The 24,244-nt window shown below is 38.6% G+C and overlaps 3 protein-coding genes and 1 pseudogene across 3 annotated transcripts; 2 read left to right on the forward strand and 2 right to left on the reverse strand.

The window, feature by feature from the left end:
• Positions 1-2,081: 2,081 nt before the first annotated feature.
• On the reverse strand, positions 2,082-6,110 carry zmat2 (zinc finger, matrin-type 2). The gene is given in 7 exon segments (XM_058758347.1): positions 2,082-2,761; positions 3,862-4,007; positions 4,707-4,780; positions 5,212-5,335; positions 5,566-5,601; positions 5,604-5,655; positions 6,078-6,110. Coding segments are annotated over 7 exon segments (594 nt in total). The 5' UTR covers positions 6,096-6,110; the 3' UTR covers positions 2,082-2,617.
• A 566-nt stretch (positions 6,111-6,676) lies between these two features.
• On the forward strand, positions 6,677-9,070 carry slbp2 (stem-loop binding protein 2). Its single transcript, XM_058758346.1, has 8 exons — positions 6,677-6,810; positions 6,889-7,017; positions 7,096-7,164; positions 7,300-7,383; positions 7,705-7,851; positions 7,982-8,149; positions 8,218-8,374; positions 8,506-9,070. The coding sequence occupies exons 1-8, from the start codon at positions 6,734-6,736 to the stop codon at positions 8,680-8,682; spliced, it is 1,008 nt and encodes a 335-aa protein (XP_058614329.1). The 5' UTR covers positions 6,677-6,733; the 3' UTR covers positions 8,683-9,070.
• A 344-nt stretch (positions 9,071-9,414) lies between these two features.
• On the forward strand, positions 9,415-19,808 carry fam53c (family with sequence similarity 53 member C). Its single transcript, XM_058758345.1, has 5 exons — positions 9,415-9,902; positions 13,299-13,512; positions 13,606-13,663; positions 15,166-16,010; positions 18,622-19,808. The coding sequence occupies exons 3-5, from the start codon at positions 13,657-13,659 to the stop codon at positions 18,892-18,894; spliced, it is 1,125 nt and encodes a 374-aa protein (XP_058614328.1). The 5' UTR covers positions 9,415-9,902; positions 13,299-13,512; positions 13,606-13,656; the 3' UTR covers positions 18,895-19,808.
• Positions 19,809-21,620: 1,812 nt separating this feature from the next.
• Positions 21,621-24,219, reverse strand: LOC131529046 (serine/threonine-protein kinase pim-2-like; annotated as a pseudogene).
• Between the last annotated feature and the right edge of the window lie 25 nt (positions 24,220-24,244).

Below are 24,244 nucleotides of genomic sequence, written 5' to 3' on the forward strand. Positions count from 1 at the left end.
ACTTAAGATTGTTAAAAACTCATTCTACAGTCTCAATGGCTACACGTTTGTTTTTGGAGATCATTGATGCTCAGTTTTTCCTCATATTTGCTACAGCAGACACATTATATTTCCTCTTTATCTATGCACAATGGCAATGGTATTGTAGGCTAATGAAAGGACAGAACCGTTTGGCACGTCACCATGTGTGTCTGTGCAGTGTGAAGAGCTGAGCTGCTTCCCTTTAGAAATGAACTTTTGTTGGAATATTTATGTTGTGAATCGGCATTTATTTATTCAAAATGTATTCTGAATTTTGATTTATTCTTTGTTATTATTTTGCCAGATATACATTTTCATTTGCCAGTAAATTTATGGGAGCCAATAGCAGCACCTGGTGGTGATGTACTATATAAATCAATAGCAGCTAAAACTTTTCCTTTACTTTAGTTTTGGTAATTAGTGAAGTTAGAAATGCTTATTTATTGAATTAACTTTAAAAGGTTTTATTACATTTGTTATTATATGTGTTGTATGTGCTTTAGTAAAGTAAATAATACTAAAAATTGTAACTAATAAAGTGAACTATCTATGGTATGTACCTCTTTAAAGTATCTTTTTACATTATATATATATATATATATATATATACACACACACACATACATACATACACATATTGCCTTACAAAAGTTTTCAAACCTCTTTTTTCACGTTGCTGCCTTATGTTAAACTGCTTTAAATTAATCTACACTCCATACACCATAATGGTAAAGCAAAAAACAGGTTTTTAACATCTTTGCAAATTTATTAAAATAAAAAACTTAAATGATTCCATTGCATAAGTATTCATACCCTTATCTGGGACAGCTGAAATTTAGCTCAGGAGCATCCATATTGCTTGTAGATGTTACTACACTTTGAGTGAAGTTAACCTGTGGCAAATTCAATTGAATGGGTATGATTTGGAAAGGGCAAGGCACGTTTTAATAAAAGATCTAACAGCTGATAACGCATATCAGAGCAAAAACCAAGCCCTGAGGTCAAAAGAACTGCCTGTAGAGCTCAGAAACAGGTTTGCGTCAAGCCATGGAGAAGGGTCTTGGTTAGAGTGGTGACCAAGAACCTGAAGGTCACTCTAGTTGAGCTCCATGATCATAGATGCAGATGGGAGAAATCTACAGAAGGACAAACATCACTGCAACACTCCACCAATCTGGGCTTTACGGCGGTGCAAGACTCAATCCTCTCCTCAGTGAAGACACATGAAAACACACTTGGAATTTGCAAAAAAAGCAACTAAAGGACCTTCAGACTCTGAGAAACAAGATTCTCTGGTCTGATGAACCTCAATTCTGAGAATCGTGTTTGAAGGAAACCAGCTCTGCTCATCACCTGCAGAGCACCATCCCAAAAGTAAAGTGCGCTGGTAGCAGCCTCATGTTGTAGGGCTGTTTTTCAGCGTAAGGGACTGAGGGACTCGTCAGAGTAGAAAAGCTCAGTGCACCAAAATATAGAGAGAGCCTGAATGAAAATCCAGTCCAGAGCATTCAGAACCTCAGACTGGGCAGAAGGTTCACCTTCCAACAGGACAATGACCCTAAGCACACAGTAAGAGTGGCTTATAGACAACTCTGTGAATGTCCTTGAATTGAACCCAATCAAATATTTCTGGAGAAACCTGCCCCCATCCAACCTGACAAGAGCTTAATTGCCAAATGATGATGATCAAAGCTTGTTGCATCAAACAAAAAAGACTTGAGACTGTAATGGTGCTTCAGCTAAATATTTAGTTAAGGGTACGAATACTTATGCAATGTACTTTCAGTTTTTTTTTTATTTTTAATACATTTACAAAGTTGTGACAATTGTGTTTTTGCTTTGTCAATATGGTGCATGGAGTGTAGATTGATGTGGGGAAAAATTAATTTAAAGCAGTTTAACATAAGGCAGCAACATAAAATCTGGAAAAATGGAGGAGTATGAATACTTTTGCAATAGGCACTGTGTGTATAAGATGTTCTATCACACACACACACACACTTTATTACGGCCGTAGTTAATATTGTTTTGTACTTTAATACAGTAGAAAACTCTGAAAGGATGTTAGATAATGTTTTTAATGTAAAATAACCACAAACTACAATCTATCAGTCTCCTTATAATAAAAAACCCCCTCTATAATTACACAATTAACAGGTTATTATTCCCTTGTCTGCCCCACATCTACAGAGACGTTAGTGAACAGATGCATCAAGTTTTGTCTTCAAAAGAGGTCATATTGTTTTAATTTGAACCTTTTCTGTTTCATTGTGTGGAAAGTATAAGAGGGTAACTTCAGACACAACTCATAAAACATTTATGCATATGCAGCCCTATTTACACCACGACCTTATAACAAAAACTTCATTATAACAAGGAGTTTAATTTAGATTGACGAAGTTATGCTGATGTTCTATGATCAAGGGCCAAAAACAGGTTAACCACCACATGTGTTGAATCAGAAGTATTTAACAGAATGTACAATAAAAAGCTGCGTGGTCCTGTGAAACAATAATGCAGTTCTTGCCAATTTTCATACAGTTCAGGGATACCTATTCAAAGAAGGCCTTGGTGAGCAAATGTTTAAAATGAGTGATCAGTGGCCTTTTTTGGAGGATCCAAAACCTGAGAATCCCATCACAGCAGCCATTTCATCATCATCTTCAAAGTTGAGATCTTCTTCTGCCTTTCTTTTCTTTTCCTTTTGCTTTTCTTTTCTGTAGGCTTTTGCTTTCTCCTCCTTAACAACAGCATGAAAAAAATAATAAAATAAAGGATAAGTTATGAACTCCGAGTACTGATATGCTGTTGGCAGAAAACAAACAAACAAACAAAAAAACAAAACCAATTAAATTCTTAAAGGGATAGTTCACCCAAAAATTATAGTATGCTGTATGACAGTATGTAATATGTATTAATTTACACACCCTCAGGACATACAAAATGCAGGTGACTTTTTTTTCCCCTCAGTAGAATAATAAAAACATTTTTGAGCTCAAACCGTGGTCTTTGGTGATTCATAAATGCAAGTCAGAGGGTACTGGCACTTAAGAGTTATAAAAAAAAAACATTCAAAATGAATAACGACAGCTCCTGATTAGCTATATTTTGACTTTACATATTTTCACACATTGAAGCAAAGTGACTGGTCTGTGCAAGAAACTGAACATTTTGTACAGCATTGTTACCTTATATCCATAACCTCAGGCAACAGGGGAAATCTGATGCTTTTCCGCAAACTGGTTCTTTCGGACATTTCACGTCAAAGAACTGGTTCAAGTTACCGATTCGCCAGTTTGTTTACACAATTAAGCAGTGACAGTTCAGGCCAATTTAGTGAACTGGTTTATCCAGTTCACTAAAAAAGAACCAGTTCAAAAGAATGATTCATTCACTGACCGGAAATCACTCCACACTGCTTGCCTGAGGCTATGAATTACAGATAATAATGTTCTAATTAATGTTTCCTGCACAGAGTGATTGTTAACATCATGAGACCTCAATATATATATTTTTTGATTCTCAAGTGCCAATAGCTGCTGACTTTCATTTTAGAAATCACCAATAAAATTCTATACTGTTCCACTAAAGAAAAGTCACCTACATCTTGGAGGACCTGATGGTGAGTAAATTAACAGCAGATCTTCATATTTGGGCTAATCATCACTTTAAGATTTAGATTTTTTTTCAGATAAGTAGCTACCATGTTACAGAAAGCATGCACTGGATGTCCCAAAAATGATATTTTTTATTCACAATTGGGAGTTAAGATGCACTGGTTTTTAAGACATTTATCTGCTCATCACCTGTCTGTAAATGAACCTCAATTTCAACACTGACCTCCTCTCGCAACTCCTTCATTCTTTCCTCAAAATCGTACTCCTTCTGCTTTTCCTCCAGCTTTTTCTTGTTTACTTCAAAACGTTTTTTAACTTGGTCCAATGAAGAGCGCTCTACTCGCATGGACATTCCCAGGTTTCTCTGATCTGTGTAATGGCAAAATAAATGTATCGAGTTTTGAAAATGCAACTGGCCAAGTGCTACAGAAATACAACAGCTAGACACTAAATTATAAAAGTAACAAGTTCAGAATAATAACATTAGTACTAAAAAAGAAGAAAAGTAAATATGTGACCCTGGACCATTCATAAGGGTCACCTGACAGCTGAATAAATAAGCTTTCCATTGATGTATGGTTTGTTATGATAGGACAATATTTGGCTGAGATACAACTATTTGAAAATCTGGAATCTGAGGGTGCAAAAAAAATCTAAATATTGAGAAAATCGCCTTTAAAGTTGTCAAAATTAAGTTCTTAGCAATGCATATTACTAATCAAAAATGAAGTTGATATATTTACGTAGGAAATTTACAAAAATCCTAATGATTTTTGCCATTAAAGAAAAATGGATCATTTTGACCCATACAATGTATTTTTGGCTATTGCTACAAATATACCAGTGCTACTTATGACTGGTTTTGTGGTCCAGGGTCACATATATACAAAGAGTTGTTATGTACAGATAGTATAACATGAACTTAAACATCACATAAAAGGATTTGTACATATGGTGTGTAAAATATTAATATATGCTACATGCGTTACACATATATAATGTGTTATAATATGTAAAATGAATATTTTGCATTAAATACAAGAAAAGTACAAAGACTGCGATACTTACGTTTTTTACCATTGATATGATCCAAGAAATTTATGGAATCTTTTACTACACAATCACAGACATTGCAGTAGTACCTGAGAGGAAGGAAATGCATGATCATATCAACAGAAATAGCACAAAACCCTGAAATATTGTCAGCCAATGAAAAAACTCTTTCAATACATGAAAAAACAAAAACACTAATCACTATTTTTTTAATCAATATTGCGATTTCATTTTGACTTTTAAAATCACCATTTTGACATAATATTTCTTGACAATTTACATTCATAAATGCATTTTGGTTTTATGAATTTAAATTTGAAACATTTTTCAAAAAGAAACTACTGCTGAAGTAGTAGTTGCAGCTTTATTGACAATATTTGCAGGCAACATATCTTTGCATAAATATTGCTCTCTGCAGTTTAGAAACCACGCATGTTCACATCGTAATTTGATTAATCGCACAACTCATAAACTCATACTGATGTAGTATTAGAATAGTTATCGTATAGCAGATACCCACCCTCCCATTTCAGCCTGCGGTGTGGTCTTTGTGATGACGATTGTCTTCCCCAGTTTTGACTCCAGATCCACCTTATAATCTCTGTGGCGGAGAAGCTCCCGCTTGACGGGGGGCACAGGTTTGCCTGGAGAACGGAAAAGATGGATAACATAAGAAATATTGCTAGAAATCTTTTACTTGGATGAACTATTGGCAGCTGAGCTTTTTTTTTTCAATTTTATTTGACCCTATACGTGACAATCTAACATAAAAAGTAATAAATGCGTTCTTTCACTAAAGCTTATACACTTAAAAAAAAAAAAATAAATATAAAATATATATGAATATATTAAAGGTTACAATAGTTTTGCTTACCATCTTTTTTCTCTCTCTCTTCTGTGAGTCGTTTTGGGCCAGCTGTTCATATTCACCTTTGTCCCATTTACGACGAAAATCATTCTTGGACTACAAAATCAAACAGATGCTATTATAAACATCTTAAACAAATGAATCACATTAGCTGTATTCAGTAACCGGCTGAAAATGCATAGAAAAGCATGTGCACAAGATCGAACATTAAATAAAACCCATCTGATCATATTAATAGTTTAACAAGGCTGTCGGCCAGCAATACTAGAGACACCAGATTGCAAAACGTCTCATAATTCAATATATCCGTGTTCTTGTTTTTGTATACAACAAAACAAAACCATCTAGCGTCAAAACCCTCAAACAGCTTTCATTTTCCCCAGCTACCGCGAAATCAACACTTTTTAAAAGACGAAATTAAGAACAGATTTAGTTTATAAACAATGGCCAAAGAAAGCGGAAAGATTTTAATTCTAAACAAAGAAGGAAATCTAAACAAGTCTTAACAAAATTCTTACCCCACTGCCAGACGCCATTTTGCTATCGTGATGCCGTAAAAAGCGTGTGTTACTGTCGTAAACAAGTGCCGTTCTATTTCAAAGGTGATCCAACCAAAGCCGGTATCTGATAAAATTGCTGTCGCTGACCGTGGAAAACAACAACAACTTTAAACACAATATTAACTGGACAAAACACGTTTTATATTGTTACATTTAACGTGATTTACACGAATAATTTTGTGTTTCATAGCTGTTTTATTGTTTACATTTTGCTGAATAAATAAAATAGGCTGTTTAGTGACATAACGTAGCCTGTATAGTTCTATATATTATCAGCCAGTTATTTTGTTGCCAAGACTAAGGTATGTGTCTAAACAGTGAAATATTTACTGTAAACTCTGACAGCTAACTTACATCCTTTTTTTTTTTTGACAGCTAAAGTTACATCTTTTTTTCCGTGGCAACGATCAAACACTGTAGGCTACACTAGACATATTCAAAATAAAAGCGCAATTATTTCCTTCCACATGAAATCGTTATGACGATATTTATTATTTAATTTTATAAATTGTTTTGATTTTTTTTTTTAATGATTAGTAGTGGCCTTACCTGTCTCATTTGTAGAGCCCCGCCCCCGTTACACCTGCCGCTGATAAAAAGCTTTGTCAAACGCAATGTGTTGTGTGGCTGTAGCCAAAATCATGACAACACGCATAGAGAGCCTTCTTCAAAGCCCCTTTGACTCGCGGTTGTATGTTTTTAAAATTCAGTTTGCACATTTAAAATATCGTTACGTGTTGCTGTAGCTTGTCTTTTGTTTGTATTTTAGAGGTCTGCCTCTTCATTTGTGGCCAACAGACGTTGCCCAAGACTTCAAGACTAAAACGCACTCTCTCCCATGTAGCCCAGAACCTTGGCTTCTACCAGGCTGCAGTTCAGTGTATGATAGTCTTGTCAGGTAGATATCTGTTTTTTGTTTTTTTTGTCAGAGTACAAACTTAATACTGATTTGTGAACTGTGGAATCCCCCTCCTAGCTGCTCTAAAACCCCACAGTCAGCTTCACATAATGGAGAAAAGACTTCTGCTGTTCAGAAGCCTCGCAGGTCTGTTTTTATTTAATGATCTTTTTGTTGCGTATATCTGACGTTTTGGTGTGAGTTTTGTATGAGACACTTTAGAAGTTAAGACATCTAATTTAAAAAGGTTTTAACCATTTAAACTGCTGATTCTCTGTTCAGGTCATCCATTCTTGAGCGGTGCATCCTGAAGATGTCTACAGCTAATGTTGCTGTTGGAACCGAAGACATCGATGGGATCAACAGGTCTCTTAATATGGTTATTGAAGAGAAAAGAAATAGTACTTATGAATTAATACAATTTGTATACATTCATACAAAATTCTAAATGTAATATTTAGTATTTTCAGACAAATACTTCTATTAAAAGTAACATTTTTAATAAACGGTGTGCACACGCATGAAATTCTATTAAGTATAAAGTTTTTTTTTTTTTGTGATAAATTTTAAATAGAATTTTGTGTGTGCATAGGTGTGTGTATGTATATGTGTGTGTATGTTTATTGCTTTTATTAAAATAAATGTTTGTATTTATTTAACCAGCTGATTAAATAACTTGTTTTGTAGGTCACCATCAGGGCGACAGTGGTGCCCCAACAATGCTGACCCGGCACAATTCGAGACCAATGAGGCAGTTTTGAAGCGTAGACAAAAACAGATTCAGTATGGAAAGAACACCTGTGGCTACCAGAGCTATGCTCAGCAGGTTCCAAAGTGAGAATTGGTGAAGCTGTATTGAGTTGTGAACAACACAACTTTTCTCTTCACTTTTTTTTTTCTTCTTGCTGAACGTTCTCCTGATTGTATTGAAAGGCTCCTGGTCTTATATTTCCTAACTGTTCAGGCGTCTGCGTGTGCCTGGGATTCACCCTTCCACTCCAAACAAATATCGCAAATATAGCCGCAGATCTTGGGATATGCAAGTCCGTCTCTGGCGGAGAGCGCTTCATACATGGGACCCACCATCTGCTTCCCAGAAAGACATGGAGGGACAAGACCCTGTTGATCAATTGTAAGTCTTCAAACACCGTTTTTACCTTTGTAGTAATTCTATTAATTTGTGAAATTAAACTATCTTAGGCAGAGCTTGCTTGAGAAGATGAATACAGAGCTGTGCGACAGTGGTGAGAAGGAGGGCACAAAGTGGGAAATGGCACCGGATACCATGTTTTCCATTGTTTCACAACCTTCTGAATTATCATCCGATGGTGCTTGGCTGTATTCTAATGCTACTCAGGTCAGACATAAATATTGAGTCAATGGAGTTGTTTGAAGTAGTATGTTGTGGTAGTGGTACATCAAACCAATGTCCTTCTCTTGTAAAGTACAGTGCATGGTTTCAGTGCCAATTGTGATTCTTCTGTCCAGGTTGGAGTCCCATGCCACCAGAGCCAAACCTCTCAGCCCGGATTGGGCTACGCCTTTAGCAGTCACCTAACAGCACAGGAGAACGTCCTAGGATGGTTGCGATTTCTCCTCGAGACTGACCACAACCGAAACCAGGCGCCTTTGCTGCATGATGAGCCTTTCTGGAGATTTACGTAGTGTCTCGTCAAATCATACTAATGGTCTGCACAGATCAGGCGCAAAGCTTGTTCTCCAGCCATGTTTGAATTACACTTGGATCACTGTCTCTTAGTTCAGTATGCTGTGCACTTTATGCACTTTGTAATCAAGGCATCCTATCCAGATGAATGTTTCAACATTGTACACGTTCAACCTATTATTGCTACTTTGTTCCTCACGTTCTGGTTTCCTTTTAAGATTCTTTCCCTTCTAACGCACTGGTTCTATTTCTTTTGTTCCGTGTTCCTAACACTCTTTTCCTCCTGTTTGTCACGTCACTGTTTTTCTAAAAACAGGAAGTTCAGAAGTTTTTATTTTGTGTGTGTGGACCTAATGAATGGAAAAACTAATAAAGATGTGGACTGGCTTGCTGACTCTGCATAAGTCATTAAATTGTGCTACAATTTCTTTGTATGCTTTTATCCATTAAATTTCACCTTCTGCGTTATTAAACGAATAACACCGCATCTTTCTCATTATTAGGTCAAAGAACTGAAGTTCACTGACTAGGTATGTTAAGTTGTTTGCCATGTTAAGAATATTTTGGTCTTAAATGTGTATATAATCCTGAAAACAAACTCATAAATTAGACTTATTCACAAAAATACGGAGAAATCCCTACAGTTCCCATGATTCTGAGTATAGTATTATCTCTGGATCCGCTCAGTCCAAAGAAAGTCAAGTTCTTCTCTCACTGAACTATTGTTTGATTCCTCACAGCTTAATATCGTTCATTTATTCACCTCATATTTGCTCTCCTCTACCCATTCCCGTACACCTTTCACGCGTTTGTATGAGGACAGTTGTAAGATGAACCTGAGTCCGTATATGCCCTGAATGTTATTTACAAATTCCTCCATAGAAGGGGCGCACTTATTTTTCCCTAGTGGGCGACGTTGAGAAGACGGTCTGTATCGACCAAGCGTGCAATTGCAGACCAATCCTCAATTTTACACGATCCTTTAAATCGTCTGTTTCGGTCTTCGCTTATGATCCAGCGTGTTATTTCAACGGTATGTTTTTTGTTAAGCAGAGCAGTCGGGGATTGTATACAGATCTATTTCCAGGCCGAGGCGAGGACAGTGTATTAGACAGCAAGCCGACCTGCTTTAGCTTGTTGTACCGAATCGGCTGAATCTCTCAGTTGAGAGCCACATCCAAGGCCTGGGGTTTTATCGACCACTCTCGGTTGATTCAAGGTAAGCCATTATCGTCGAAAATCATCAGTGCATCTTCGTTTAAATGCGGTGTTATTCATATAATATCTAGTTTCGCTGCAGTCAGGCTCATTGTGCATGGCAAGAAATCGGTTCGTGGGGCAGAATTGCATTTCATAAACGCGTGTAAACAAATCTGCAGCACATGGCAGGGATGCAGTAATTTGCTTTTGCAGACTGGCGAACGGAACGCACTGTATGTGACGGAAAGACATATTAAATCTTTATTTCTTTAATAGGCCTGTTTACAGCACCGCGTTAGCTATAGCCCGGGTCGGCTGTTCCTGATTGGCTTGTCATATAGTCTGTTATTTTTAATTATCATGAAATGAATCGCGATTTATTAAATGCTAAATACAGAATTAGAGTTTTTGGTTTTGGTATGTTATATCCTAGCTTAATCTGCAAAATCGAGCAAAATGTAAATAGTGTACAACCACCGGTGCACGCGATATGAAACCGCTTTCTGCTTCCTAATGTCGACCAATGCTTATTTATAGTCTCAATTCATTCGCTTGCCTTCGGCGTGCAAAAATCAATATACTCTTAATGTGTATGCATGCTCAGAATGGCTAAACTTGGCTAATGCCCCGTGCAAACCGTACGCGCACGCTTCAGAAATGTAACCCAGTGGCCTACACCGACCTTCAGCGCGATTTGATTTGATTTATAGGCGTCGATGCGATCGGGAAATTCATATATTTTTATCTCAGCAAATGATTTGAATTGTAGACGAAGGGTATGTTGTGCTACATGTCACGCTTAATGTGCTTATAATGGAGATGACAGGCAGCAGGCTCCCCTCCCCCCGCCGTCGCCTCCATCAGCCGCGACCGCTCAGCGCGTTACCAAGGCAACGGCGGAACCGAACCCGAATCTGCTTGTGACCGCCACGATACGTCATTACTACCGACGGTTCTTAACTTCAATCAGTGAGTTGGCGTTGACTTGGACTAAATCGTAGGTTTTCAATCTTTTGGATACAATGGACCTTAATATTTGTTCATGCGCCTCGTTCAAGGGACCCCCAAATCCTAGGTAGAACTATTTTAGTTACTATTATTTAGTTGCATTTCTACTCATTTTCTTGTTTTATTCTTTTTAATTTATTTAATCTTTTATTGTTTTTCTCTAAAATTTTCACGGACCCCAAGCCCCTGATTTAAATGAAGTGCACTAGCATATATACATTAAAGGGATAGTTCACCCAAAAATGAAAATTCTGTCATTAATTACTCACCCTCATGTCGTTCCAAACCCGTAAGACCTTCGTTCATCTTCAGAACACAAATTAAGATATTTGTGAAGGAATCTGAGAGCTCTCTGACCCTCCCATAGAAAGCAAGGATATTACCACAATCAACACACAGAAACGTAAAAAGGACATTGGTAAAATAGTCCATGTGACATCAGGAGTTCAACCGTAATTTTACAAAGCTATGAGAATACTCTTTGTGCGCAAAGAAAACAATAATAACATAATTTATACAGCATTTCTTCTCCCAGAGTTACCGACTTCTGCCATTTTGGAGCGTACGCCAGAACGTAATCAACGTAATGAGCGTTGTTTACGTTCAGCATGCACGCGCTGTCTACTGAACGTAAACAACGCTGATTAATTAATGACAGAATTTACTAACCCTTTAATACGTTCACATTGGACGATGTGGTTTTAAAGCTTTTTCATAACTTAAATCAATGAGTTGGCATGTACTTATTGACAGAATAGTAGATTTTCAATCTTTGAGATACCAAGGACCTCTAACATCTTGTTCGAGGGACCCTCAAATTCCCCCCAAATGTCATTTAGTTACTATTATTTAGATGGTTTTCTACTTATTTTAATCTATTTTATTTATTTATTTAATCTTTTTATTTTATTGTTTTTCTCTACATTTTCCACTGACCCCAGCACTCTTTTACGGCCCCTTGGAAACCCCTGATTTAAATAACGTGCACCCAGGACAGTCATGTCGGATGATTTTGTGGATTTAATGCTCTGTGTGTCCGTTAACACAGACAGGGAAGGATGTGTTCGTAGGAGTTCCCACAGTGGCATCAGGCCAGCGGAACAGCCGGTTCCTTGACTGTGCAGCTTTCCCAGACACCTGTCACCAAGCAGTCCCTATTCATGTGTGCTGTAATGGGAGACCGCTAGCAGACTGGGCCTGTGCCCTGCAGGGTTACAGTCCTTAGCGGGGTTTGGAAAGCGAGAACTTCAGTCGCCTTCTCTGATTAAACCATAATCTGAGGATACTTCAAAAGAGAAAGAAAGAATTACTGAGTTTAAAACACAAGAATATTCAAATATTAATTAGAATCGGTCACATTCTGTTCATGTAAGATCACAAACACATTAACCTGATTATAATAAATGAATTGCCAGATTTAGCCTGTTTCTTGAAATCTGGGAAGAAAAATCCTGTTTTTTTTGTTGTGTATTTGGTTGGTTTGCTAGCCTATTTTTCTGTGTTGTTTTGAAGGTACTTTGAATACATGCAAGTCAGTCACCTGAAATTCCTGGTTTGTTTCCGTGTGAAAGTGTGATGTCAGCAGTTCAGGAGTATAGCACTCATTAATCAAAGGGAATTTTATATGTTTGCTGTAGGCAGTGCGTAGTTAATAAAGACTGCTCTCGTGCCTGCTTTATAGAGAGTATTGTTTGTAGTATGAAAGTAATGAAGGAGAAATTATAGTTTTTTTCCTGCTTCATGCTGGACTCATGGTGTGTTTAATGATTTTTCAGAATGGAGATGGCGAGTGCTGTTTGATTCTTCCTTTTAGTATCTTTTGCATTTGGTATAGTCTTTTAAATGTATCTAGCTGGGCAAAAATTCATAAATAAAACCTAAAAGAATTAAGCAAAACATTTTTTCTGTGCATCTTCTTGCAAAGTTTAGTTACACAGGAAGGACTCTTATCAAGGATTTATACTCTTCCTTGTAAACATGACAAGTCTTATATGTGAGTGGCTGCACCTTTTTGAATCGGACAGGCAATTAAAAAGCATTTTATGTTGAGAGTAGATCAGGAATACTTTGCAGTTTTTGGTAATTGTATTATTTATTTATTTTACAATTTCAGCAGCTAAGCAACTCCAGAGATTTGCATGAGAAACTGCTATTGTTAAACATTTACCATTGACTTTTGTTTTGTTCCACCATTTTGTATTGTCCTGAATTTAGAACAAGTCATTTAGTGTTCACATACATTTATTTAAAGGGGTCTCATTGTGAGAAATCAAATTGAGCATTCATGATAACATACTGTGACTCAAAAACAAGTCGATGAAAAACTAAAAAATGGATGTTTTTATCTTAAGAAATAATCAAACCTATTTTATATCTAATACTTTATTTGGCTTCTTCTGTGTCCCAGGTGAGGACGTCATCATGGTTCCTGAGTGAGATCAAGCGAGCAGCGTGTCCTGGATGTTTGGTGGACAGTGCTTCAGTTTTATCTAGTGCACATCAGCCTCTTTCCTTCCTTTCCTACCTTTCCTTTCTCCTCTAATTTGCCATGCCATGGTTTCGTTAAATCTTAAACAACAACGTTGTCCCAGCATCAACAACTACCACTGGACAGCAAACTGGTAAAGCTTGTGTTTTAGATCTCAGCATAGATATGTTTCACTTTACCATTGATCTGTCTCTTAAAGCAATAATTTTTTTTAAACTTCTTTCAGTCTCTACTTCATCGCCAGAGCCCTGAAACCAGCCGGCCCACAGATGGATTGATGCCTGGTATGTAACCTATCTTTTGAGTATCTGGAAGTCTTTAGCTCCTTAGTTTGGAGTGCAGAGTTTTTCTGAGTTTCAGTTGAGTGTAAAATAATTAAGTATGGAGCATAATGCCACTAATCTTTTTAGAACAAATGTTATAAACTCCCATAAGCCCTACAACCTCATTGGTTTTCTAAATAATAGCTGCTAGTTAAAACAAAATCAAGGTTTTAAAAATTGTTCTGTTTCTCAATATTACAGTATTTTTTTTATCAAATACCTGCAGACCAAACTTTTAAACAGTAGTGAATACAGAAAGTCAACATTATACAAATATGCATATTGTATGTATTCCATGTATGTTATATAATATGCATGAACATAATATACCATGCTGCAGTAGAAATGCCAAATGGTATAGATTTTGCTTACAAATATGCTGTGAGATATATTTGAGCAACTATCAGTGGGCAGGACTGCTTTATGTTAATTACACATGAAAGTGAAGAAAATGAGTAATGTGTAATGTGAACATACAGATTAAAACGTGCCCCAAACAAGTCGAGACTTGTTATTAAGGCGTGTAATGTGAAATGTACTTGTTTACAGTTGCTGAATAATGCCACTTGGACCAGTTGCAGCTCATCCGATCATAATTTATAGACAGAACTATCTGTTATATCATTTCTTGCAATTTATCATTTGTAAGAAGTAATATTTTTGGTTTTGTGCAAATTCTAAATTGAGTGCTGCAGTACTGACATGTTTTTGTATGCCAACCCAGAAATTAGCATCACCCTGGTACCCTCAACAAAAACCCCAAAGGACTTTACCATTGACTTTTGGATTATTGGGGAAAATAAGCTCTGTCATCAAAAAAAGTATGATTCTTGTGCATTTTATCATGATAATCTAAACAAATGAACACAACATTTATGAATATTGAAGCTTAAATATAATCTCCAGAAATAAAAAGCTAAAGCTAGGCCATAAACAAACTACACCAATGTCAAATGACTTCAACATCACCACCATTAATCTTCTGACAGCTGTCTTTATTTTAAAAAAAAAATCCCTAATAGAATAGCTCGTAAGAGTTTTACCTCTTTGTTGTGATGACATTTAATGTCCCGACAACCTCTGTAGTCCCATTTAGCCACTTGTTAGCAGGTAAACCCTAGTAAAAAATAAATATAACAAAATGCATTTGAAATACATTAATTTTATGCTAAGTCTTCTACAAATACATTTACATATTTATGTACTTAATAAAAATACCCTGCAATTGTACTTTTGGTATACTAAACTGGTATACTTAAAGTCTGCTAAATCAACTAATTTTGTACTTAATGCACTTTAATTGTGCGGAAGTAGCACTGAAGATTATGAAACCGAAGTGCTAGAATGCTTGTTTCTGGGTTTGGGCCTACAAAAATCCGTAATACGCTCACCTCTAATGTCTTCTGATGTCTTAATGAATCGATGAATGATTAACTCCTAAAACTCAGTCCGTCCTCTTTCAGAGAGCAGTTACTGGCAGCTCTGCCCTCCTTCGAAGGCCAGCCTGCAGGGGGTGCTCAGCTCCAGCTTCCCCCCCGGCCCCGTGCCCCTGGGTCCTCCAGAAAGCCACCTGCCGGAGGGGGATGCCCTGAACCGTCCGCTCGCCCCTAGCACCTCTGTGACGGACCTGTCTTTTCCCGGGCCTCCCCCTCCCCCCCCGCCACCCCCCAAACGCCACTGTCGTTCGCTGTCTGTACCAGAGGACCTTTCACGCTGCCGTTACACCTGGCGGCCGAGCGCCTCCAAGGTCTGGACACCAGTGAACCGCCGATGCCACAGTGGAGGGGGCGCGGGGGGGCCGTGTCCACTGCGTGCCCCCAGCTCCTCGCTCAACTCCTCGCTGCATTCTTCTTCCAGCCCCACCTTTTTCAGTCTGGCCCTTTCCCCAGATTCCCCGCTGCCGTGGACGTTCCCCTGGGACCCGAGTGACGGTGCCGGAGGCGGCGCCTGCTGCTGCTTCTTCCCCTCGCCGTCCTCATGCTCCTCCTCTCCCTCGCCGCTCCACCCGCCGCCTCCCCCGCAGAGGCGCTTCTCCCTCTCTCCCGTGCTCATCCGCGAAGCTGCCGCCCAGTTCTTGCCGCCACCTCCGGTGCCCCCGCAGATCACGTCTCACCCTCCGGCGGTGCCCGCCTCGCCCTCGTCCGCCTGCAGCACTCCGTCTTCGGTGCGCCGTGCTCTTCCTCCTCAACTTCCACGGTGCCATTCTCAGCCCTGCGACCTGCTCCTGCTCAAACCTGGCCTGAAGCGCCGCAGGGACCCGGACAGACCATGTGCACGGCCTGTGCTAGATTTCGCCAAAATGACACAGGTATCCTGTTCCTTACCATTCTGAAGATACAGCTGCTACAGCTGGTGTTATAAAAATAGGTTATTTTGAAAGCAGGAGCCTTTGGCACATCTGATAGGATTGTTTTTTCTGTTAGAAAAAAAGGAGGCAGCTGACAGTACAAAAAAGAAAGGAAAAATTATAAAATATGGCATCGTTTAAAGTAGGGCTGAGTATTGATACAAATTCCCTGATTCTATTTGATTTGATTCGATTCAGTTTAAACTTTTATCCAACTTTAGCTGCATACACTCACATAAAGCAATTTATATTGTATAATTCCGGAAAAAAAACATGGCAGTGGCTATTTGCACTAAGTGTAAATAACAATAGAGGCTATTTACACTAAGTGCAAATAGCAATGGATTCTATTTACACTCAGTGAAAATAGCAGTATTTTTTAGCGATATGCTTTTTACACTAAGCACATATAGCTATAGATTCTATTTACACTGTTAAAATAGCAGGATTTTCTGCTATTTATACTACTTTATGCAAATAGTGGCAATTATCTGCACCTCAGTATTGTAGTACATGATAAAATAGTATGCAATAACAAAAAATAAAATAAAATTTAATTTGAATTCAAATTATTGAATGGATGCCACCTTATTGGGACAATAAAGCCCTTCCTACACCTACCCTAACCCTACCCAATACTTTATTTGACACTTTTTGATTATTTCCTTTATTTTTATTGAAAATAAATGCCTTTCCGATGTGATATGAGATTTAAAAGAGAGGAAAAAAGGTGTGGCAAAAGGCAGGTATGCGCTTTACAGCTATGCCACTAGAGCTGATGATTGAAAGCCGTCTTTTGTAATGTTGACTATCCAAATCACACGTTGGTGGGCAGAGTTACTGTAAATAGCCTCTGCCAACAAGGTAAATAGACACTCCATTTTTTCTTTTTTGAACATTGAAACAACACATTTTGTGGGAAAGATCATAAAAGTAGTTTGTTGTTTAAAGTGAATCATATAACTGTATGAGGTGGTGAAGAGGGTCTTTTACATGAGAGCAAAATTGTATACCTGTATCAAAATTTGTACCAGATTCTGTTTTGACCAAACAATTTACTTTTATTATAACACTTTAATTAAAACGTTCATTTAAATATTTATATTTAAATATTTCATATATTTGTAAGATTCTGAAAGCATCATACACTGTTTAAAGGTGACCTGTTAATAATTTATAATTATTGGCTTTTAATGTAGCTTTAGTAGTAACAATAAATTATATCTGATGATATGATTATATTTTTAAGTGTAATTGTTTTGTTATAAATATGGTGATTATCTAAGGTGGACACCCAACTTTTAAGTTATATTGAACATTTGAATCTAACATGTCATGTCAGCCCGTGTTATAAAAGTTATAAAACTGAAAATCATTAATGAGACCTCAAAACATATTTGGTCATTTTAACGGTTTATTGTTTGATACATAAACCTACAACATTTAAAAAAAAAAAAGAAATATTAGAATTTCAAAGTTAGGCTAAATTTCCTTATGGATGCTGCATTGAATTTTTGTTATCTAGCGGTTTAGAGGAAAATTAAAATGAGCCTTTTTAGTCTGGTGAGCTGTTTCGCCTCATTGTACCCTAATATAGATGATCATTTAAATAGTCATTGGCCAGTAATCAGCCAGTTCTAAAGTGCTCAGTGTGGACTATTAGGCATTTAGATATTATAAACTTTAACATGAATTTGTCTGTTCAGTGTTAAACATGTTATTGTGAAAAGTGCTGTAGCCTACATATATTTCAGTACGAATGTTAGTTCTGTTTTTGCTATTCTTTTGTTTGAACAAATCAGTGTTTCAGACTGATTGCAACTGGTAGCTCATATTTTTTGGACTTCTGATTAGAAGAATCAATTTGTTGGGTAATTCATTTAAATTAGACAAGAAACACTCATTTTCCAATAGGAAATGTTTGTATTTCAAAAGTCAACCACATGCCACTTTTGTCTGAAGAGTATATTGGTAAAATTAGAATTTTCTGGTGTAACTTTAAATGTTTATTACTTTTTAGGTTCGAGAGTAGTATTGTAAAATGCATGTGTATGTACAATTTGGTTTGAAAATGGCTCATTTCAGAAGTGTAACATTGGAGGCCCTCTAAAAAATCGAATGAAACGAATACTTTTACAGTGTTTTGCTTTATCACAAACTGATGAAAATTCTAATCACTGAAGTTTAGTTCCCTATAATTTGCAACTCTGTGTGGTGTTGGTGTAGCACCTGTACAGTTGTAATGCTTTGTGTTTTTGTTACGTTTATCTTGCCAACTCTACTTTGAAAACTTTGTCATGGGGCATAAAAATGATTATTTAGGTGCTCTGGCATATGCCCAGTATTCTTTGTTAAAAAGGCAGGTAAGTGGGTGCTAGCTATAGTAGCTTAACGCTAACATGTTCGTTCAGTCCACAGCAGAAACAGCCCTTTGACTCAGAGGCTTCTGCTTGCTTTCAAAGTTTTTATGTGGCCAAAACTCTTCAAATATATGATTGCGTCCCAAAAAGTAGCTTAGAAGTCTCTTAAATTGTTGCTTAGCCACTGAAGTTATTTCTCTCTTTGTTTTCAGACTCGAAGCACAGACCCTCTCAGTTACATGGAACGTGGCAGACTGGCCTGCGGCGGGGATGTCTGTATGGGCCTTGAGCCTTTTTTTGGAGACTTCAGAGGCTCATGTTCACCAGCTGAAGGCCTGGGTAGGACGAGTATTGGGCCGTTAAGTGAAAGTGATGAGGAGGAGGAGAGAGAGGAGGAGGACCCTGAAGAGCGTGACGGAGGACAAACTAGCGTGTTTGAAAGGGATTGTACTGAACTAGATATCACCCTCATTGAGGAGAACTGAAAGTTATCCGGGGAAGATCTTCTTTCCCCCCTCACCTCCACCGCCAGCATTCAGCTCTCTCTGCACCACCTGCTACCTTACACTGGCAGGCCTCTCAGGAACCCTGCTGCCCTCACACGAGGCGCACAGGCGTAGACGCCCATTAATGAAGACATGCCAACTACTATCATATGCAGGCAGTCACAGACGCTGACCCATCAACATTGTACATTCCAGAATGAGTTGCTGAGACATTCTGAAGGATGCAAATATTTCAAAAAGGAGTTTTATGTGTATCGGACGTCCTCTTAGAATTCATGTTCAGACTGACAGAACGGAACTGGAGGCCAACAGCTTCCTGCTTCTTTCTTTTCTCGTCTTTCCTCTCGACTTGTTTTGATAGTAAGAATAGACTTTCTTGGATGACGGTTATAAATATCAGTGTTTTGTTCAGTTGAAATATAAAAGGGCAGTATGACATAGCAGTATTTACTCTGCAGACCTTTATACTTCCTGACGAAGGTCCATCTAATTCAACATAAGCCTTAAGATGCCTGTTTTTTTCTTCCTCTTAATCAAAAGATTCCTCAAGGAAATGAATTGTGTACTGTAGCTGTTGTTCTGTTTTTTTTCTGCAGTCTCTCTCTCTCTCTTTTTTTATCTGTACAATGCATTCCTCTAAAATTGAAATGTGTATACATTTATTAATGCACTGTATTTGGGACATTTAGAAAGAAACAATGAACGCAACCACTGTATTCTGAAGGCACATTGTTATACTGTATTGTACAGCGAGTATTTGTTCAAATAAGTTGTGTAAAGATGGTAGCTTGAAGGTTGGAGACAGGCTATTTCTGTCATTTAGAGATTTTTTTTATTGTATGTGTGATAAATTCAGACTCAGTTTATGTAAAAATAAAGTTTATTTGAAATTACAGCGAGTTGAAATATGAACTCGATGAGTTGTCTAAAACTGGAATAATGAAATATGGCAAATGAGTGACTTGATCCTGTTGTTTCTAATTTCCTTTTTCAAAATCATTTTATTGCCATCTGCTGTTTATTTTCATAGTACCAATATTACAGGCAACATAGTTAAAATAATTTATTTTTACATTATGACTATCTGCGATCTCATAAGCATTATAAAATGAAGTGTCACAAGTCTTTTGATGGTAAATGTCCCACCGAGGTAAGTTTTACGCCATGTGAGTTGACACGTTTTGTATGCTTCATTTGAATTGCTCATGTCACAAGTTATTCTTACAGTCTGATTTAAATCACATACCTGGAACTTGTATGCGGTCTAATAATATTCCGATACTTTCAAATTCAAATAGTAAATGGAGGGCCACATAGTGTAAACTCCTCTTTATAAAATGGATAGTTCCAGTCCTTGATTCCGATTGGTTGAGCCGCATTTGAAGCCGTTGTAAATTACTCTACAAACATACACCTTTGTTTTTGCATCTGTGTGTTTCTCAGTAATCACTTTGTTGCAACCACAACTGTTTCTGTTTTCGTGCCTAACAACGCCCCTTAGCTGTTATAAATTCACTGTAAACCACGGCTTCTTGGGGATTATTGCTTTATTGAGATATTACTTACCGGGCATTACTTACCTGGTGAGTTTATCAAACATTCACCATGATAAATAAACAACAGGTCAAATGAGAGGCTTAACTTCTCTAGAATTTAAGCGTAATCGGAATTGTTAATATTCCCAGATTATCATGTTTTCCTAATAAAATAACACATTTTTGTTTATTTTCACAAATGTGTTTTAATGTGGCACAGAGGTGTGCTATATTTATGGAGGAATCACACCAGTGACAGGAAACACTGGGGACGTGAGAGGATCTTCTGATGCGGTCGAGACAGAAGCCACTAGGGCCAGAGCAGCTTTAGCAGGAACCTCTGGGACCAGGGAGGTTGAGAGAGGAGCTCTGGGACTGGAGCAGCTTTAGCTCTGGCTGAGGCTATGACAAGAAAGATTGAGGCTGTTTGGCTGGAGGTTTTTTGGCAGCTGTGGCATGAATCTCAACACCATCATGGGAGCAACCTTCATGGCACACATGATGGGAAGCTTTCCAACTTCAGCTGTTATGAGACAAAGCTCTGAAACCATTGCAGGTTCTGGAGTTGCAGCAGCAGAAACCTTCAGGCCTGGACAAGAAGCTGTGGGACCTGGGCAGCTCTACCATGTCGAGAAACCTCTGCAGTGCCTTTGATTCGGTTCTCTCTGACCTCAGCAGGTTTTGGAGAGGCAGTGACAGTGGCCTTCACAAGGATTTCTGAAGCAGCCCTGACAGTATCTTTGGGCCCAAGGTGGCTGAGAAACTGAGCTCCGTCTCCATGTGAGTGGCAGGAACCTCTATGGCGGCGGCTGTGACAAGAACTTGTGGGACAGGCTTGACAGGAAGCTCTGGGAAGCTCTAGGTGACTCCATTTTTAGAAATATGATTGGATGGTGAAGTACTTAACTAACTCAACTAACTATAACTAAATGAACTATTTACAAGACACATCCCTAGGCGAGTAGTTCCGCAAGACGCTAAAACTGCTGCCTCAGGCCAAGGCGCCAGACGCTACCATGGCCTGCCAGCCCCGCAAGACGCTAAGGCTGGAGGGATGGAGAACTAGCTTAACTAACTAAAACTACACTAACTATTTACAATAATTACACATCCCAAGGCAAGTAGTTCCGCAAGACGCTAAAACTGCTGCCTCAGGCCAAGGCGCCAGACGCTACCAAGGCCTGCCAGCCCCGCAAGACGCTAAGGATGGAGGGGTCACCCATGTCAGCCCGCCAGACGCAAGGCTGACCCTGTCCTCCATAACTTACAGGGGGACCTGAAACACAATTAACAATTATACAATTACAACTTGTACAAATTAGACAAACCTTTTTCATAAGGTTTAAAAATACAGCTTATTATGCAGCGTATGAAGATTGACTAGGCCTATATGAGTTACTGCAGGAATTGAAAGTTAGCTGATGTCCATATTAAAATAATCAAACTAGACCATCAAAAAGCCAAAATCTAAACAAACACTATATCTTTAAAATGATTTTAGCTTCTCTTTGATGCAGTACCTTAAACCAGTCATGGAAGAGCATCTCATCCAAATGAAGCCTCTTCTCCGGGTCGCTCTTCAGACATCCTCGGATAAAACGGCAGCATTCTGTGCAGAAAAATAGAGAGATGTCTGATTATTACCTTTAATTTTGCACTTTCTAAACTGTAAAATGAGAAAGATTCCTGGATTATCCATGAGGACTTCTTTTATAAAGCCATTTTGTCTAAATACAAATTGTTGAAATGAAGATCTCACCATCGGAGAAGCCTGGCTGGGACCAGATATCAGTGTCCATCGGACTGCTATCGCTGCTCTTGGGGAAAAAGCCGGTGATCATGCGGAACAGGAGTACTCCCAGTGACCACACTGTTGCCTGTTTCCCATGGTACTCGCCCTCTCAAAATATTCAGGAGGGCAGTACCTTGCTGTTCCTGGAGGAAAGAGTTTGTCATTATGACTGGCTTTTCTTCTGAGAATGTTGTTTAATAATTAAGACATGGAGTTACTGGTCACTAGAGTTCAAGTCCCAAACTACATGTTTGAAAAATAATACATACCACTGTAGGTTTTGTACAATGTGCTTTTCAGGAGGTCCCCACAGCCAAAATCAATCAACTTCACCTCCAGGGTCTCTATGTTAACCAGGAGGTTCGGCATCTTGATATCACGATGGAGGACCCCCCGGTAACAGCACACGGCAGCAGCATCGATAACCTGCTGCATGAAGTGACGGGCCATCCCCTCACTGAAGAGCCCGTCATAATGCAGCCAAAAATCGTACATGTCCATGCAGGGTGAGGGCCGCTCAAGGACCATGATGTACTGGTCGAGATGTTCCTGCCAGTCCAGTAACTCTATAATGTGGCGACAGCTGGGGCCTTGATTGGCCAAGACTGTCAGGGCCACCTCCAGAGGCACTGGTCTAGGATGGTTAGGCTAGAAGAAAGACAGTTTTTATGACGGTTAGATGGAAGTAATTTCTCAAATAAGGATTTTGCCCAGTCTGTTTGATATATTAATTACTAGTACACTGTGATTCACATTAATCCAAAATATTATAAACAGCAAACAATGACTGACAGGAGAAAGAGAGCACAGTTCACTTACAAGTCTGATGTACAGCTCGTTCTCCAACTTTGCTGTGATTTTCACAGCCACCTGAAGGCCGTCCTCACAGCGGGTCCCTTCATATACAGAGCCATATGTTCCTACCCCCATCTTCTTGCCGATGGTGTATTTCCAGCAAATGTGGTCTATTGAAATATAATTATATTTATAATCAAGCCATACTTATTCAAAACCTATTTTAACATTGTTTGTATCACTATACTTGTACTTGTATATTCACTAATACAATTTATTTAATACACATGCACCTAAAATAATATATTGTATAAGAATAACATGTGTTTGAGTTATATTTTGGATTATGACAGTAAACTCACCCTCAACCGTCACGATCTTATCACAGTCCAGCTGTCTCAGCAGATGTGGTGCACTCTCGTCTGCTGACGGACTGACTGGACTGTCCTGATCTGGAGGTTGGTCCTTCATTTGCTGGTCCTCGGCAGCGGGAAGGACTTCAGGAGCACTGGCAGGAGGCTCCTGATGATCACTGTCCTCTAAAGAACAGATGACGTCCTGTAAAGAAGTCTGATCTAAAGAGGGGAATATCAACCAAATGCTTGTTTTAATTAAATGGTATCAATAAAATATTGCATACTCAGAATCATTTTTCATTTAGAGGAACATTTGACTACTTGAAATCTTAAACTTCTTCAAAATATTGCTTTCTATATTTAAACTTATCACATGTTGTGGAATAAGGTAATTGGTATGCATTTATATAATGTGTGATTGTGATTTTTAAAATGTGTGTAAATGATTAAGAGACTTTTTGATGTTCAGAGCTTGTCATTTACCATCAGTACACCTCCTGGATGGAGCCTCGTCAGTGTCCTGCACCTCACCCTGCTCCACCTGCTCCACCTGCTCCTGAGCTCTGGTGGATTTGGGACGAGACATACAACAGAAGAAAGAGGCAAACCTCCGAAACCTCTTTTTCTTCCTCTTCTTCTTCGTCTCGTCTCTCCCTTTCTCCTGTCTCTCCTGGCCGCCTCCCTCATCGACACACACAGGCGTCTCGTCGGAACGAGGATGGACCTCCGCCTTGTGGTCGGTGAGTGTAAGTGATGTACCGGGATTGACCCCGTGCACACACTCACCACCCTTCGCTTTCTCTCTGCGACATTGTCGCTGTCCCATACTCGACAAAATAAAACGCTATCAA

The sequence above is a fragment of the Onychostoma macrolepis genome, chromosome 21 (genome assembly GCF_012432095.1).
Source record: "Onychostoma macrolepis isolate SWU-2019 chromosome 21, ASM1243209v1, whole genome shotgun sequence".
NCBI classification, from domain to species: Eukaryota; Metazoa; Chordata; class Actinopteri; order Cypriniformes; family Cyprinidae; genus Onychostoma; species Onychostoma macrolepis.